Source organism: Chanodichthys erythropterus, chromosome 22 (genome assembly GCF_024489055.1).
Source record: "Chanodichthys erythropterus isolate Z2021 chromosome 22, ASM2448905v1, whole genome shotgun sequence".
Classification (NCBI taxonomy): Eukaryota; Metazoa; Chordata; class Actinopteri; order Cypriniformes; family Xenocyprididae; genus Chanodichthys; species Chanodichthys erythropterus.
This window is the reverse complement of record NC_090242.1, coordinates 30,743,527-30,759,781: the sequence shown is the minus strand read 5'-3', so window position 1 is coordinate 30,759,781 and position 16,255 is coordinate 30,743,527. Positions and strand designations below refer to the sequence as shown.

At 37.3% G+C, this 16,255-nt stretch overlaps 2 protein-coding genes across 2 annotated transcripts in view; one reads left to right on the top strand and one right to left on the bottom strand.

Annotated features, from left to right (window-relative positions):
- Positions 1-8,017, top strand: part of aifm5 (apoptosis inducing factor mitochondria associated 5) — a 26,517-nt gene extending 18,500 nt beyond the window's left edge. Inside the window, exons 11-19 of the mRNA XM_067376314.1 lie at positions 658-773; positions 872-943; positions 3,188-3,251; positions 3,348-3,424; positions 3,508-3,625; positions 3,999-4,097; positions 4,202-4,277; positions 4,359-4,463; positions 5,681-8,017. Coding sequence (XP_067232415.1) covers positions 658-773; positions 872-943; positions 3,188-3,251; positions 3,348-3,424; positions 3,508-3,625; positions 3,999-4,097; positions 4,202-4,277; positions 4,359-4,463; positions 5,681-5,720 — 767 coding nt within the window. The 3' untranslated portion in view covers positions 5,721-8,017. The remainder of the gene's footprint in view (positions 1-657; positions 774-871; positions 944-3,187; positions 3,252-3,347; positions 3,425-3,507; positions 3,626-3,998; positions 4,098-4,201; positions 4,278-4,358; positions 4,464-5,680) is intronic.
- A 22-nt stretch (positions 8,018-8,039) lies between these two features.
- On the bottom strand, positions 8,040-15,351 carry liat1 (ligand of ATE1). Its single transcript, XM_067376316.1, has 2 exons — positions 15,055-15,351; positions 8,040-8,414 (listed from the first exon to the last, which is right to left on the bottom strand). The coding sequence occupies exons 1-2, from the start codon at positions 15,245-15,247 to the stop codon at positions 8,047-8,049; spliced, it is 561 nt and encodes a 186-aa protein (XP_067232417.1). The 5' UTR covers positions 15,248-15,351; the 3' UTR covers positions 8,040-8,046.
- Positions 15,352-16,255: the final 904 nt, after the last annotated feature.

Below are 16,255 nucleotides of genomic sequence, written 5' to 3'. Positions count from 1 at the left end.
ACAATGTAACTGTTGTTTACGGTGGTCTAGAGAGCTCAATGCGCTGCAAATGAAGAAAACACATGCGAATTGAAAAAACAGCAGCAAATAAAGAAAACATCTTCATCAGTTTGACAACACATGTGCTGCAAAAGTCCACAACTCAAATAGACAAACTGCTGTCAAACTGATGAAGATGTTTTCTTTATTTGCTGCTGTTTTTTCTATTTGCATGTGTTTTCTTCATTTGCAATGCATTGAGCTCTCTCGGCCACCGTAGTTGTTAGCGTATTTTTAATAAAATAAATGCAGCCTTGGTGAGCATTATCTATTTTTTTTAAAAACATCTTTCCAGCTTTTGAAGAGCACTGTGTATAAAACATTTAAACATGGGCACTGAAGATTTTTTTTTAATTATTTTTATTTTTATTCTTTTATGATGCTTTTTTTTTTTTTTTGCATTTTGATATGGACACCCACTGGTCACTGTCTGGTTTCAATGTATAGAAAAGAGCAGCATGACCATTTTCAGAATATCTCCTTTGTGTTCCATAGATGAATGAAAGTCATGTAGGTTTGGAACAACATAAGGGTGATGACAAAATATTATGTGAATTATTCTTTCAACATGCTTGTTATTTTTCTAAAATAACTGATCTATTGTGTGCGGCATTGAAGGCATGGAAGTGGCGGCTTACATGATAGATATGGCCAGTAGTATCACAATCATTGGAAGCAGTGAACTCCCTTATCAGAGGACTTTGGGCCGTGAAATAGGAAAGGTCACCATGATGGTATGTGATAAGGGCCAATACACCCATCTAAGTCATACAAATATGTGTTTTATCTGATTTATGATGATCCTCTTATTCTGTTTTGCTTGTTCTTTAAGATGCTGGAAGAGAGAGGGGTGATGTTTTACATGAATGATGCTGTCGCAGAGGTTCAAGGTGAAAATAACAGGGTACGGTGTCATTTGTCTCAAAACATTTTTTTTTCAAAAAAACACGCACAATGTAATTCCATTCCATTTGAAGTTAACCAACTGAAATTATGATTATCACGAACAAATATAGCTGCAATCATTATTTTAAACTTATTGGGGTTCAAGCACTTTAAGGCCTTTAAGCACTTGCGCAAAATGTTTTTAAGTTTTATTTAGCAAGCATGTAGCCACTTAAATTAAAAAGGAAAAGACCATTCACAGTCAATACAGGCACTTTACCATAGGAAATATATGGTTTTTAAAACTATTTAACAGACCTCTAGGACCATGAGTCGAACTTGCCCATAGAGTTTCGTTTCGATGTTCGAAACTCTGAGTTTCGCCTCCGTTAACCTCGTCTAATAGGTGCTCAAAAATCATTGGCTGATAGCGGCCATGTTTTTTGAGATACGCCAGTGTCCTTAAGGACAATCATGGCTCCTTGGACCAAGACACTACATGCCAATTTTCAAGTCAATTGGACTAACAGTTGCATAGTTATAGCTGTTTTCATGTTGTTTTTTGTGTGTTGTAGTGCCACCTAGTGGCCAATTGGCGCTATTTTTTTTTTACTGTGACCAAAGATTGAGCACATAGACAGGTGTTCCGAGTTTGGTGAAAATATTTCATTCTTTTCAGGAGTTTTAGCCATTTAAGTAAAAGTGGCCCAGCCCACTTCCTTAAGCCGAGTTCAGACTGCACGATTTTAGCCCCGATTTTGGCTCGCCGACAGGTTTTGAGAAATCGAAATCACAGGCAAATCGGTGCTCGTTCACGCGAGTGACAATCACGCAGTGTGAATGAGCAAAGACGCGATCTGAGAGAATCGCCGAAGAGTCGCCGACACCCGTGAGATATTTGGCATGCTAAATATCTGAACCTGTCTGCGATTCAAAATCATGCTGTGTGAAAAGTGTTCTGACTGAAAACTACATCGCCGATGACCGACAGCCAACGAGAGAGCAAGATACAGAGCAGCGGGGAGTCCGGGGAGGAGTTATAGACCACAATATCAGCAAGCATGGCTTCGTTTCAGATAAACATTACAATTCTATCAAACAGAAACAAAACACAAACATTTGCTTGACCATCCGCAACAGCAGCACATTGAAAAGTTATTTATGTACCTCCAACTCTCGTTGCAGAACACACAATCCACTGTCTCCCCAACCACTTCCTCCTCCATATTCCTCTTTTCTTTTTCTTATATTCGCAGCAAATCAGTGCACAGGCAATTTGTATTGCAAGCTTCTTGTGGGCTACTGTTTTTAATAATAATAATAATAACTCCAGTGATATCGCATTGTTTCCTTGTCACGTCTCGCGTGTGTTTGGTTGTGAAACGTAGTTTGCGTGCCAGACAGAGTTGTCGGCGATTCTTCCTATTGTAAAGTCATGCAGTGTGAAACATTCTGTCGCCGATCCATCGTGCAGTTTGAACACAGCAGCGACTGAATGCTGGCCAAGATAGTCATGCAGTGTGAAAAGAACAGTGACCCGACTACTTTGAAAATCGTGCAGTCTGAACTCGGCTTTAGCGACTGTGAATAAAAAAATTGTGAATAAAACTTTTGATATTCAGACTCCAGTGAATCTTTCTGCACTGGTTTGGTTCCGATCGGTGGAGAAACCTAGGAATAGTTCGCAAAAGTTTTTTCAAAAAATCCAAAATACCCGAAAATTGGGGGATGATGTGATCCATGTGCATTGTGTCCGCCTTGAGCCAAGGATTCCAACGACATAAAACACTAGAGCCTAGGCCTAACAGTTCAGGAGTTATGAGCCATTTTGTACTTTTGACCGCTATAGCGGCCACATCAGGCCGATCGCGGTGAGCCTTGGTGACGTTGTAGGCGGTGTGAGTGCTACCAGCCCTCGAAGTTTTAAGTCTCTACGACTTACAGTTTGGTCTGCCCGATCACTTTTATGGGAGACTTTTGATCCTTGGAAAATGTAACAATTACAATAAGGTTTCAGCACTACGTGCTTGAACCCCTATTTAACTGGACTGTGGCCACTTTTGATTTACTTTATTTTAAGGAGTCCTTGTTACAGTGTAATTCTACAAATAAGTACTGAGTAATATAAATTAACAACATGTACTTATGGTTTGCTGTTTGCTTGTAATCAAGCATAATTTACTGTTATTACTTTAGTAAGTACATGCAACAGGGACAGCTTTTTCATCCAGTTCATTATGACATTATGAATGTTTTTTCACAGGTTAAGGCAGTGAAACTGAAGAGTGGTATCACAATAGAAGCTGATCTGTTAATTGTTGGAATTGGTATGTACAGTCGAACTGAGAACAAAGTGCTATTTCAGTTTAAATAATTGAAAAAACTATTTTGTGCTCTCGTCTCCCTAATTATTTCCATACAAGGTGTCAATCCCAATTCAGAGTTTTTGAAAGGGAGTCCAATAAGGATGGACTCAAAAAACTATGTCATTGTGGATGAGGTAAGCGTTTATGACCAATTTACTTGAGTTTAAACAATCACCTGACACTTCCAAACTCTTCAGTCGTGTTCCTGTCTGTCTAGTACATGAGGACCAACATAACAGACATCTACTGTGCAGGAGATCTGTCCTACTTTCCTCTCAAAATGGCAAAAGGCCAGAGAGTGACCATCGGCCACTGGCAGATAGCGCAGGCTCATGGTAATCAAACATTTTAGATGTGTATATCTGGTCATTTTGTCAACTTTTAGAAGTACATCAACAGACATGAACTAAATGACTTTAATAGTGATGCACAGGCCAAAACGTTATGCACCACAAAACTATTTAGGCTGAAACTGAAAAATTGTGCTTTTGGCAGAATATTTTGGTTCATTGATAGAAATTCATTGACCAAAACCGTTCAATGACACATTTTTACTGGATAAGCTATAAGAGGTAAAGAACTGGTCTATCACCTGTGAATGAAAACTTAGTTTCAGTAAAAAAACATTTTGGTGCATCACTAGTCTTTAATTACAAGCATGAAAATAAATGTTGTTTTAATAACATTTGATAACATCTGCCTTATTAGGAAAGATCGCAGCCTTCAGCATGTTGCGCAAGGAGGTGGAGCTAAACACAGTGCCATTCTATTGGACCGTCCTGCTGGGGAGAACCATTCGTTACGCGGGTACAGCCTTGTACTTACATGCCCAACATGCTTTAAGGATTGTAAAATAAAAAAATACGAGTGTATTTGTACATAATTATGTCCTTATTCTTCATTATGCACAGGATATGGGGAGGGATACACCGAGATTGTGCTGAAAGGGAAATTTGAGAACATGAAGTTTTTGGCTCTTTACCTCAAGTAAGAAGCTGTAGGTTTGTGACTTCCTTAGATGTTTTCTCTTTAAAGTGTGAAATATTGGCTCTGTCCTTTTAACTACAGGGATGATGAGGTGGTAGCTGCAGCAGGATTGAATGTTGAACCGGCTGTCTCTGTGGTGGCAGAAAGGTTGGCAGAAGGGAGAGTGATTACAAAGGCAGAAGCAGAGTGAGTGAGAACTCAAATTCAGTTATATCTGAAAATACAAATATCCTTCAGTTAGCCTCTGCTGTTTTTTTAACTCATTGTACAAAAAAGAATTTTTCTCCACTTATGGCTTTTCAAAAATCATGCAGCAAACATTGTAAAAGGGTTAGTTCACCCAAAAATGAAAATTCTGTCATTAATTACTCACCCTCATGCCGTTCCACACCCGTAAGACCTTGGTTAATCTTCGGAGCACAAATCAAGATATTTTAGTTGAAATCCAATGGCTCCGTGAGGCCTGCATAGCCAGCAATGACATTTCCTCTCTCAAGATCCATAAAGGTACTAAAAACATATTTAAATCAGTTCATGTGAGTACAGTGGTTCAATATTAATATTATAAATCGACAAGAATATTTTTGAAGCGCCAAAAAAACTAAATAACGACTTATTTAGTGATGGCTGATTTCAAAACACTGCTTCAGGAAGCATCAGAGCACAAATGAATCAGTGTGTCGAATCATGATTTGGATCGCGTGTCAAACTGCCAACGGCTGAAATCACGTGACTTTGGCGCTCCGAACAGCAGATTCGATACACTGATTCATTTGAGCTCCGAAGTTTCCTGAAGCATTGTTTTGAAATCCAGTATTATTCCAGTAATGTTAATAGAACCTTTGTCCAAAGTTATCTGGTCTTTAATAATGTTCTCAAAACGTTAACACAAAAACATAATTTATTGTAGTTCGTGGAATGTTTTTTTAGTTTGATGTTTGATTTTAGTTTGATGTTTGTCTAACTTTTTAAAAAAAAAGAATGGGAATAACTTGTTTAGAGAACACTCAAAAGTAACATCCCCATAATGTTTGCAAAATGAGAAAATGCAGTTTCCTTAAAGTTTGTATAACCAAGAAAAAATGTTATTAAAACATGATAAAAACTGGACGTTCTGAACGTTGAGAGATAACGTTTTCATAACTTAATGGGAACATTAGCAAAACATTTTTGTTAGCACATTCAAAGAACATACTTTTTTAACAGTTGCAAAGTAATTACTTATTCAAAAGAAGTTGCTTCTCAGAGAGTATGCGATTTTGGACGCAGACAGTGAGAAGGAAAAAGCTTGTCATGTGATCTCAAATGGCTGCCACCATGAAGGAGGTATCCTAAAAGTGTATTTGAAATACTACTGAATCCCCCTTTAATGTTTTTTTACTGAGGTTTTCTTTCTATTACAGGTCAGATGACCTTAGCTGGCTGAAGCTGGAGCCCATGTGACCACTGACAGCAGTTTGAACTCCGAATGATCAGAATTCAGCCATTCTGTCCACAGTCCATCCCATCCAATCATGCCTTTACTCAGAAGATGTTTTTGTAACATTTATAAAGGCCAGCACATTACAGTATGTCTCTTAAAAAGCTTTCTACACAGCTCACAGAGTTTGCCATTTTAACACGAAAATTCAGAGATGAGACCCACTACCCATGTGCGAATAAGAGAAGAAAAGAATCTTTTATTCTGTTCTTGCTGCAGTTCTCTGAGCTTCCAAAGAAAATTTGAGAGTTTGCCCATTAGCTCAGGTTCAGATGCATTATTTTTTTCAATACTGAATATGAATACACTGCTTCAATCATATATTTATCCTAATCATAATTATTTATTAAGATAACTTTTGGGAATGAGCTTATGAAAGATGTTTTTTGTAAATAGTATCAGGTTTGTATAGTATTTACTCAATGTTTAAAAGGAAAAGTAGAATAATTAAACAATTATTAAGTACAGTCACTCTGGCATACTGAATGCTTGATGGATCTAGGTGGCGTAGTTGGTCTTCAAGCTGTGAAATGGAGCAGGGGTAGTGGAAAAATAGACAATCACTCAGTGCACATCCAATCATAGTGCTTAGGAGGATTAGATGAACACAGAGCCATGGATGCTGAATGTGATGGTGGTCACAAAAGGGGGAGCATATATAATAGAACTGGACAAACATGTTACAAAAGGGCATATTACAAAAGAAATGCTGAGTTGCTCTCTTAAATCGCCTCTTATTCTCTCTCTTCTGCCATGCAACCCAGTTTTCTTTCCCAAATCGTCATAATTCACTTCTGTTCTTATCAGCAAGATTTTGTGCAGAGATATATGGGTCATATACGACAGTCCAAATCTGGAGGTGATATGTGGGCCATGAAATAGGGCTGAGACCTAAAGAAGCTAAAATCCCTTTATAAAGTACACTAGATGGTGAAAATTTAACAATAACGTTTTCCATAAACAATTAATTAGATGGACTGCCTGTAGTTTTTATATAAACACACACACACACACACTGGCTTCCATGTTTTATGGGGACCTCCCATAGATGTAATGATTTTATACTGTACAAATGTATATTCTATCCCCCTACACTAACCTTACCCCTAAACCTACCCATCACAGAAAACTTTCTGCATTTTTAGATTTTCAAAATCATATTCATAAGCTGTGTTCCCTCATGGGGACCAAAAAAATGTCCCCATAAGGTCAAAATTTACTGGTATCATTATCCTTATTTGGTCCCTATAACATAGGGGATACCAGGTACACACACACACATTTTTATTGCTATTACTGAGGGGGAGCAGTGATCCACAAAATGTACAATATAGAAAGGTGAGAGCTTTGCTATACTTGACATTTTGTCATTCTGTACAGACTGATATTGCTGATAAGTACAATATCGCTTTTATTGTTATGACTTCCATGTTGGTCCAGTTTTTCTATCAGGAAGCATGTTGCAGTACTAATGCATTATTAATGACATACAAATAAAGGAGCCCTTTAAGAGGTCCAGTTTCCTTAGCCACTACAAGATGTGAACACAGGATGGCAACCATATTTTACAGTTTTAGTTTATAATGTTATCATCACCGTTTTAAATACAGCATAGTGAGGAATGAATTGTTTGAATGTACAAATGAGTCATCATTATAATAGTCAGAAGACAGTCACACACAAGGTTATTTATATCAGAAGAAACATTACAATGTGCTGCAAAACAAGTGCATCATTTGCACTGGTTGGGCAGTTTTAGTCACTGTTACTCATTCATGGTCTTGTTTTTTTACAAAAAAATACAGCACATTTGTCATGCTCATAAACATCTGTAACCCTTAAAAAGCAATAAATGATTATCTTTTTCTGGTTTGGACTTTGTTACTTTCATTAATGATAGTGATTTGTTTGATACAAGAATGTGAGAATATATTAAAGATAAGATGCTTTAATGTTTTTGAAGTCTCTTATGCTCACCAAAAATAACTCTTTTCTATTTTAATATATTGTAAAATGATTCAGTAGAGGCCTGACTGCATGAACTGAACAGCTTACAGGATGCAGAAAAGTGAACTGAAATGGTAACAAAACCAGGGATCAATGTATAGGCACAATATAATGCATTATATAACAGTAGGCCTGAGAGTATCCATAGAAATTATTGCATTCAGGCCTAAAGAACATTCTCAATACAGTTATGTTACTAATAACACCAAAAACACCCACAAAACCTGTTAATACCTCAAAGACTCTGCACATGATAGTAGACTGATATAAAGACAAAGTTCTTCATGCTAAAACTCCAGGCTTGCTTTGTGCATTTAGTTTTGAGGTGTTAGAGTCTATGCACATTCCGGTGTGATTTTTCTGTAGAAAAGCCTGTCTTGATGCCATGTAACGTTTACGGCGATTGGCTCTGTAGACCTCCAACCGCTGGGCCTCTGCAATGGGGTCTTCCAGAGCTCCTTCCCACCTCAAGCTGTCCTGTTCAAGGTGGGTCAAATCAGATTTGTCCTCCTCAGTTGGAACCGAAGCCACTTCTGATACAACCTTGGGATTTTTGGATTTGCTGCTCTTTCGTTCTTTGGCTTTGGCATGATCTTTGCCCTGAGCATCACTTATCTCTCCATTGGTCCACTGCTCTGTCTGGACTTTCTCTAGAAGGACGTCAGATGGGTTGATGGATATAAATATTATTATTTTGTTGATATATCACTGAAAAATTACTATTCCTAGTCATCTATGTCTTGTTTACCAATAAAACATCTAAACACTCTTTAAACCTAAAATGGGCGATGTATCCTGGGGGTTACAAACATTTGAGAGGCTGTGGGGAGATTCGGAAAGTGTAGGTCTCATTTCTTGGTTTCATGTTGAAAAGGTGTTTGTTGTGAATATTTGGATCTGGTGACTTTGTTCATACATTCTTCTTTGTGTAGCTCAGAGCAGCATTTAAAAACAACATGACCACCTGTAGTTTCAAATCTATTCACCTTCAGATAAAAGTTGATATATTTCACATATTTACAATATTTGGAGGGGACTTACATGTTTTAAAAGTTGTTAAGTGTTAGCTTATTACGTTTATGTTTAAATTTTATTAATTTAATTTTTAGGTTTTTCATAATCTGTCTATAAATGTTTGTATCCCCCAGGATACGTCACCACTTTAGGGGTATAAATTCATTGAAAAAAGAATATTAGTTTGGCAATGTGTGTTACAACATTGTAGCAAAATTTTTAAAACATTTATTCTTTCATAACTTAAACTGAACATTCTATGTAAAATTCTGTTTAACAAACCTATAAATTATCAATATGATCAAAAAACTTTTCTGAAAAACTTATTGGTAACCCTCATTCCTTGAAGGAGGGAACGGAGATGTTATGTCAGAACTGAACTGGCGAATTGGAATCTTGCCTGAGAACCCAATTATCTTCAAGTGTAACTAAAACGAGCCAAATTGTGGAACTCGTGTATCAAATAAATTCAATGTACACAGACTGAAGTACTTTAAGTCTTTGGTTCTTTTAATTGTGATGATTTTGGATCACATTTAAAAACAACTAGTAAATAAATTTTCTCAACAAATTAGAATACTTCATAACATCAAAAAAAAAAAGGATATTTTAAACAGAAATGTCAGGCTTCTGAAAAGTATGTTCATTTCTATGCACTCAATACTTGGTTGGGCCTCCTTTTACATGAATTACTGCATTAATGCAGCGTGTCATGGAGGCAAACAGCCTGTGGCACTGCTCAGGTGCAATGGAAGCCCAGGTTACTTTGATAGCGGCCTTCAGGTCATCTGCATTGTTGGGTCTGGTGTCTCTCATCCTTCTCTTGACAAAACCCCATAGATTCTCTATGGGATTCAGATCAGGCGAGTTTGCTGGCCAATCAAGCACAGTAACACTATAGTAATTGAACCAGCTTTTGGTACCTTTGGCAGTGTGGGCAGGTGCCAAATCCTGCTGGAAAATGAAATCAGCATCTCCATAAACCTTGTAAGCAGAAGGAAGCATGAAGTGCTCTAAAAGCACTTGATTTCCAAATGAAATGCAAAATTTACTTTCATCTGAAAAGAGGACTTTGGACCACTGAGCAACAGTCCAGTTCTTTTTCTCCTTAGCCCAGGTAAGACGCTTCTGATGTTGTCTTTGGTTCAGAAGTGGCTTGGTACGTGGAATGTGACAGTTGTAGCCCATTTCCTGAAGACTTTTTCCTTCCAGTCAACTTTCCATGAATATGCTTTGGCACAGCACTCTGCGAACAGCCAGCTCTTTCAATGACCCTCTGTGGCTTACCCTCATTGTAGAGGGTTCTTGATTATCATCTTCTGGACAATTGTCAAGTCAGCAGACTTCCCCATGACTGCTGTTGGGATTACTGACCTAAACCCAGTATTTATACCCTGAGAATGGTATTTAATAGAACTTGAAATTAAATATTCTAATAGTTTGAGATACTGATTTTTTTATTTTGATGAGCAGCAAGCTGTAATCATCAAAATGAAAACAAAAAAGTCTGGAAATATTTTACTTTATGTCTAATAAATCTAAAATATATTTAAGTTTTACTTTTTGAATTAAATTATAGAAAAAAAAACTTTTTAATGATATTCTAATTTATTGAGATGCACCTGTATATTTAACATCAGGTGGCCATGATTACCTTAACAGCTGTCAATGGATGTTTTGCAGTGCAAAATCTGCATATACGCATGTAGACTGGAAAATAAAAGTAATTTGCATTCGTTGTTTTATCTACAGTCATTAGTCATAATACAACATAAAAGCTATCTTTTAGTGAGCAAACGTGTTACCCTCGACTTCTGATGGCTTGGAATTCCAGGGGGAATCCAGATATCAGATATGTATCTGATTTAAAACCACATTTGGAAGTGGCTCAGACTTGATGTGAAAAAATCGGATCTTGTGTGGATTTTTACACGTGTGCAAAAAATTCCGATCTGTGTCAGATGTGAGCAAAAAATCTATTTTTTGTGTCAGTGTAAATGCAGCCTTTGTTCTCAGCTCATTAACAGCTTTTCTCCTTCACTTGCAACAGCTATGCTTCCACCGCCAAGAAACTTGGTAATTGTAGTCCCAGACCAGGTGGCCATCTTGGTATGTAGTCCCCATGCTGCCACCATCTAGATGGCACATACCTTCCCTCTATGACACACCCTTTCACAATGCCACAAACCCCCCTTCTCTGCTCTGTGGCTCGTGGTTGTGGGGAGAAGGTGTAGAGGGCATCTCATCATGAGAGGGCATCAGCGTTGCCATGGCAAGGTCCGGGTCTGTGAACAACAGAGAAATTAAATGCTTGGAGGTTCAGGAACCACCGTGTTACCCTCCTGTTGCTCTCTTTATTTCTTGCCATCCACTGTAAAGGGGCATGATCTGTTACTAGGACAAAATTCCTTCCTAGAAGGTAGTTACGAAGGGTCTCCAATGCCCATCATCAGTGACCCCCATTTTTGGTCACTAGCTCTGACTTTTTTGCTATCTTGGTTCATTCTTAATTGAAATTCCTTTGATTTCAATTAATTTGCATGTCTTTGTTCTTCGACTAGTGTAGCATTACTTTGTTGTTGGTTTTTGTCTCTAGAATTGCTTTCAATAACTCCTCCATTGTAACGTTTTGGTCTTTTGTACTTAACTTGGCAAACTTCACTGCCAGGTCTTCCCAATCTCCATTGGACATCAGCACTCACACCACTGGAACTGCATTCTCCACTATATGTGGCATCGTGAGAGGTAGGGTATCACTAAGGTGTGGATTGCTTCACAAATCAAATCCAAGCTCATTAACAGCTTTTCCCCTTCACTTGCAACACCTTTATTTCCACCGCCAAGGAGCCTGCTAATTGTAGTCCCGGACCAGGTGGCCATCTTGGTTTGTAGTCCCTATGCTGCAACCATTTAGATGGCACATACCTTCCCTCTATGACACACCCTCTCATGATGCCACAGTTGCACATTCAGCTTTTCGCTGAGGAGCCGAGCCGGTGACCCAGCCGCTCAGCAGTGGTACAGCAACTGTGGCAACGAGACATAACGTCTTCATTCCCTCCTTCAGAGAACGAGGGTTACATATGTAACCGAGACGTTCCCTTTCAGTCAGTCACATTTGACGTTATGTACACAGGGGAAGGTCACAGCATAACTGACAGACTGTATCTGTAATCTGCAGTGGGCAAAGGCTCTCTTGTGAAGCGGCAGTAGCAGCAGGAAATGCAGGGAAAGCAGGAAGTGACCACCACTGACGCGCCGTCACACCAACACTGAAGAGCTTCAAGAGCTTCACAAACATAGTCACACAGAGATGACTGCTTTAAAGCGCAAACACTCGGCTCCAAAGCAAAAAACTGAATGCTCTTCCTTATATACTTGCTGTGCAGGGTGGGGTGCGCGATGCAAATCTCACACGCCAATGTCCATTGGCTCGTTTTAGTTACACTTGAAGGCTAGATCCCAGTCAGTTCAGTTCTGGCGTAATGTTGAACCTGTTGAAAAGTGAACCTGTTGTACACAATCTACTTTATGCCTTCTGTCATCTGATTGATAGTTCATACTTTTTTTAATCAAGTTAAGTCTTTATTGCTCAGAAATCTTTAATGATTTTTATGAAGTAAATGTAAGATAAACATTTACTGGACTGAAGTAACTTGGGTTTACTTGATAATTCATACATCATTTTTTAATGCTAAAAATTAAAAATTCTTTTTACATTTATTCATGTTAAAGGGGTGGTTCTGTGGCTTTTTTCTAGGCTTTATTGTGTTTTGGGGGCACAGTTTAACATGTCTTAATGCTTAGTTTTTTTTAAAACACTGTATTTTTCATATATTTTACATTTATTCTACACCTCTGTTTCCACTCTCATATGAACGGCTCGTTTGACTTCTTGCTTCTATTAAGCCACTCCCTCCGAAATACGCAGTGTGCTCAGATTGGTTGGCAGGTTGGTAGCTGGCCCAGTGTATCATCATTTGCTGAAGCGTCTGGAAACGCCACGCCCCTTACCATTCGTAGTTACGCGCTAAGCTGGAAATGTAAATAATGGCGTCTGTATTGCTGTATCAAATTGAGCCGAATCAGACCCAGATGAAAGCAGAACCTCTACAATCGCGACTTTTAAAGGACGTTTATGAATGGTATTTCATTTAGTATTTGTGTCAAAGTGTTTAGATATGCTGTCACTGCTGTTTGTTAGCTTTCAATATACAGTTTTATCCTGATTAAAGCTTAGTAAAGTAGTCGCATTTTTGTAAAGGTAGCGTTTAATTTATAGCATGAACAACTTTGTCTATAAACATAGACGTTTGTTGGTGTTTGTTGCACTAGAACTTAGCTAACTGGCTAGCAAAAACGAGTTGCTCTTATGTCCTTGATGCATTAAAAATAGCAACAGAACTATAACATTACGTTTAAAAGAGATGTACAAACAATAAAACATACTTTTACAGTTTGAGGCCAATAAACAGCAGATTCTGCTTTTAAAGTGGGAACTGCTTCATCTTTCAGTAATAGCTTTTGTGCAAATCCAGCACAAAAGCTATTACAAAAGCTATTACAACAATCTACTCGTGTAGATTCTGGAATGTGAGCGCCGCATCCAGTGTAGAAAATATCACAGATAATAATGGGTTCTATATCTTTTGACGCGTCGCGTCGCGCCGCTCGCGTCCGGTGTAAACAACTCTTCCGCTTCCATTATACTGCGCCACATGGCCTCGCCCACTTTGTTGCGTGTTCCCGGGGGCGTGTTTATGTTAATAGCAAGGGTTTATGATGTCACCAACCCGGGAAGAAGCTCGTTGTAGTCTAAACCGGCCGTTTTTGTAGGCAATAAACTGCCATAACTTTAAAAGACAATATCTCCGTTTGCATTAAACGTTCAGCGCTGTAACTTTGCAGATACTGTTTATGCTCAAGCAGCAACATTACACACTAACTAAAGTTAAAAAAGTGAAATCGCATTGAACCACCCCTTTAATGTCAAATATGACACAACAGGCTTTTGGGAAACATTTATTTGTCCATCTCTCAATTATCATTGATTTGTATACATGCTTATATGAGCCATAAAAACCTGATGTATGGTGTTTGTGAGTGTGTGTGAAATATGATACATCAGGCTTTTATGGCTCATAGATGCAAGTCATTGCAAATCAATGATAATTGAAAGATGAAAAAAATGTAAAAAATAAAGTTTTTAAAAAATGTGTATAAATAATCCAGTAAACCCAAGTTGGTTCAGTTCAGTAAATGTTTATCTTACATTGACTTTATAAAAATCATTACAGATTTCTGAGCAAAAAAGACTTCACTTGATTAAAAAAGTATTTACTATCAATCAGATGACAGAAGTCATGAAATAGATTGTCTACAACAGGTTTTTCAGCAAAGTTTTGGTCATATTGATGATTTATAGGCCCTAGAAATGTGCGCATTAAATATGAAACAGTAGGCTAATATTTTCATAAATAGGCATTATACTTAATGTTTAACAGAATTTTACAAAGAATGTTTAGTCTTGAGAGAATTTTAAAAATTTGTCCAAAATGTTGCAATACGCATTGCCAAACAAACATTCTTTCAATGAATTTATACCCCCAAAAGTGGCGAGGTATCCTGGGGGATACAAACATTAAAATAAAAAATAAAAGTTGTGATTTTTTTTTTTAAATCATGAAATTGTATTATTTGTGTCCTAAGATGGAAAATAGCAATAAATTAATTTCTCTTTATGGTCTTGCCATTTCTAGGGTTAAGCAAAGATACATTTATTTAAACTAAATGCATTTTAGATAATGCATCTTAAATATCAATGTATTTTGCTTTGTTCTATTGGCAGATTTTTTCCCACATTTTATAAGCATAAACCTTATTATTTAGAGGGATAGCTGACCTAAAACGTGCACATTCTGTCAGCATTTCCTCACATTCATGTCATGCCAAACATGTATGACTTTCTTTCTTCTGCAGATATCGAAAGAAGATATTTTGAAGAACATGTTTTAGTTATCATTGACATCCATTGAAAGAAAAACAATGAGACATTTTTCAGAATATCCTTTTATGTTCCACAGAAGAAAGTAAGTCCCGCAGGTTTGGAAGGACATGAGGGTGAGTAAATGATGAGAGAATTTTAGAAGAACTATGCTTTTAAGACTATATCTATCAGCTATCAGCTATTTACTTTGTTTATTTATTTCACCAATGACCATGTAATGCGTTAACAAGTTTTTTTTTTTTTTTTTTTTTTTTTTTAAATAAACCCACCTGAATCCTTAGATTGGTTAATGCAATTTCTCGATTTCTTTTTCTCTTTTGTTGTGTCTTTCCTTTTCTTTTTGCTCTCTTTCATTGTGGCAGTCAACGGCGGGACGTGAAATCCTTTTTTAACTGAAATCTCCTCCTGCGTGTTTGTTGTTTGAGAAGTGCCTTTAATCCGTCGTTCTCTAAACGATGCCATTACTCACGGCTATCCCAGCAACGAGTACGTTGCTTATGAAGACACGTGCTGTTTTCACTTTGAATTTACGATAAATGTAATTTTAATGAGCATTAAAAGAGATATTATTACATTAACATCTACAAACTAGTTAGTTGGTAACGCGATAGAACTCACAGCGTTCTATCAGAGTGAAGGTCGTTTGAGCGTGATGACGCATCTCCATGGAAACAGAACTCCTCCCATGTGCTCAAGTAATGGGGTAAACAGTCTTTCACATATATCTGAGATAACTAGAGATATTTAAAGACTTTATAAATCATAAGAGCACTTGCAATAGAATAACAGCATACAATATTTAAATCATCACCAATTTTATTCATCTGTATACGAAAGAAAAAAAAAAAATCTGCTTTTGGCACAGACACTGACCCTATACTTAGAACAAGGCCATCAGATAGAGAGAGAAGAACATGGTGCTGAGCAGCCAAACTTAGTAACAGCAATAAAGGTTACAGAGGGGAACCATAAAGAGAACTGCCATTCAAACATTTTATTGACATTTTATTTTACAGATGCAAACCTTTTGTGGGTTCTTATAGGCCTCCTTATATTTTTCTTCCGAGTTCCTACACACAGCAGCATTTTGGAAGATTTTTTGTCTATGTATTTTTATTGGAGAGTTCATGTTTGTTATATTAAAAACTTTGAGAACAATTAATAAATAAACAGTTGTTTTGTTTGCAAAATTTCGCATAAGCCCATTTTTACCTCAAAAAAAAAAAAAAAAAAAAAATTTACTTGAATTAACTTTTACGTTTTTTTTTTCATACATTTATAAAGTGCAACTAAATATATAATTAAATGAGAGTAAAAAAAAAAAAGAACTTTAGGGGTTATTAAGTAAACTTTTACATGTACATATGATTGGCTGGAAACGAATCGTCCATGAGCAGGAGACGTTTTAATTGGTTGGAACTGTTTTGTCCCGCCCCTTTTCTTGGGAGTCGAGGCTTAACGTTGGCTGAA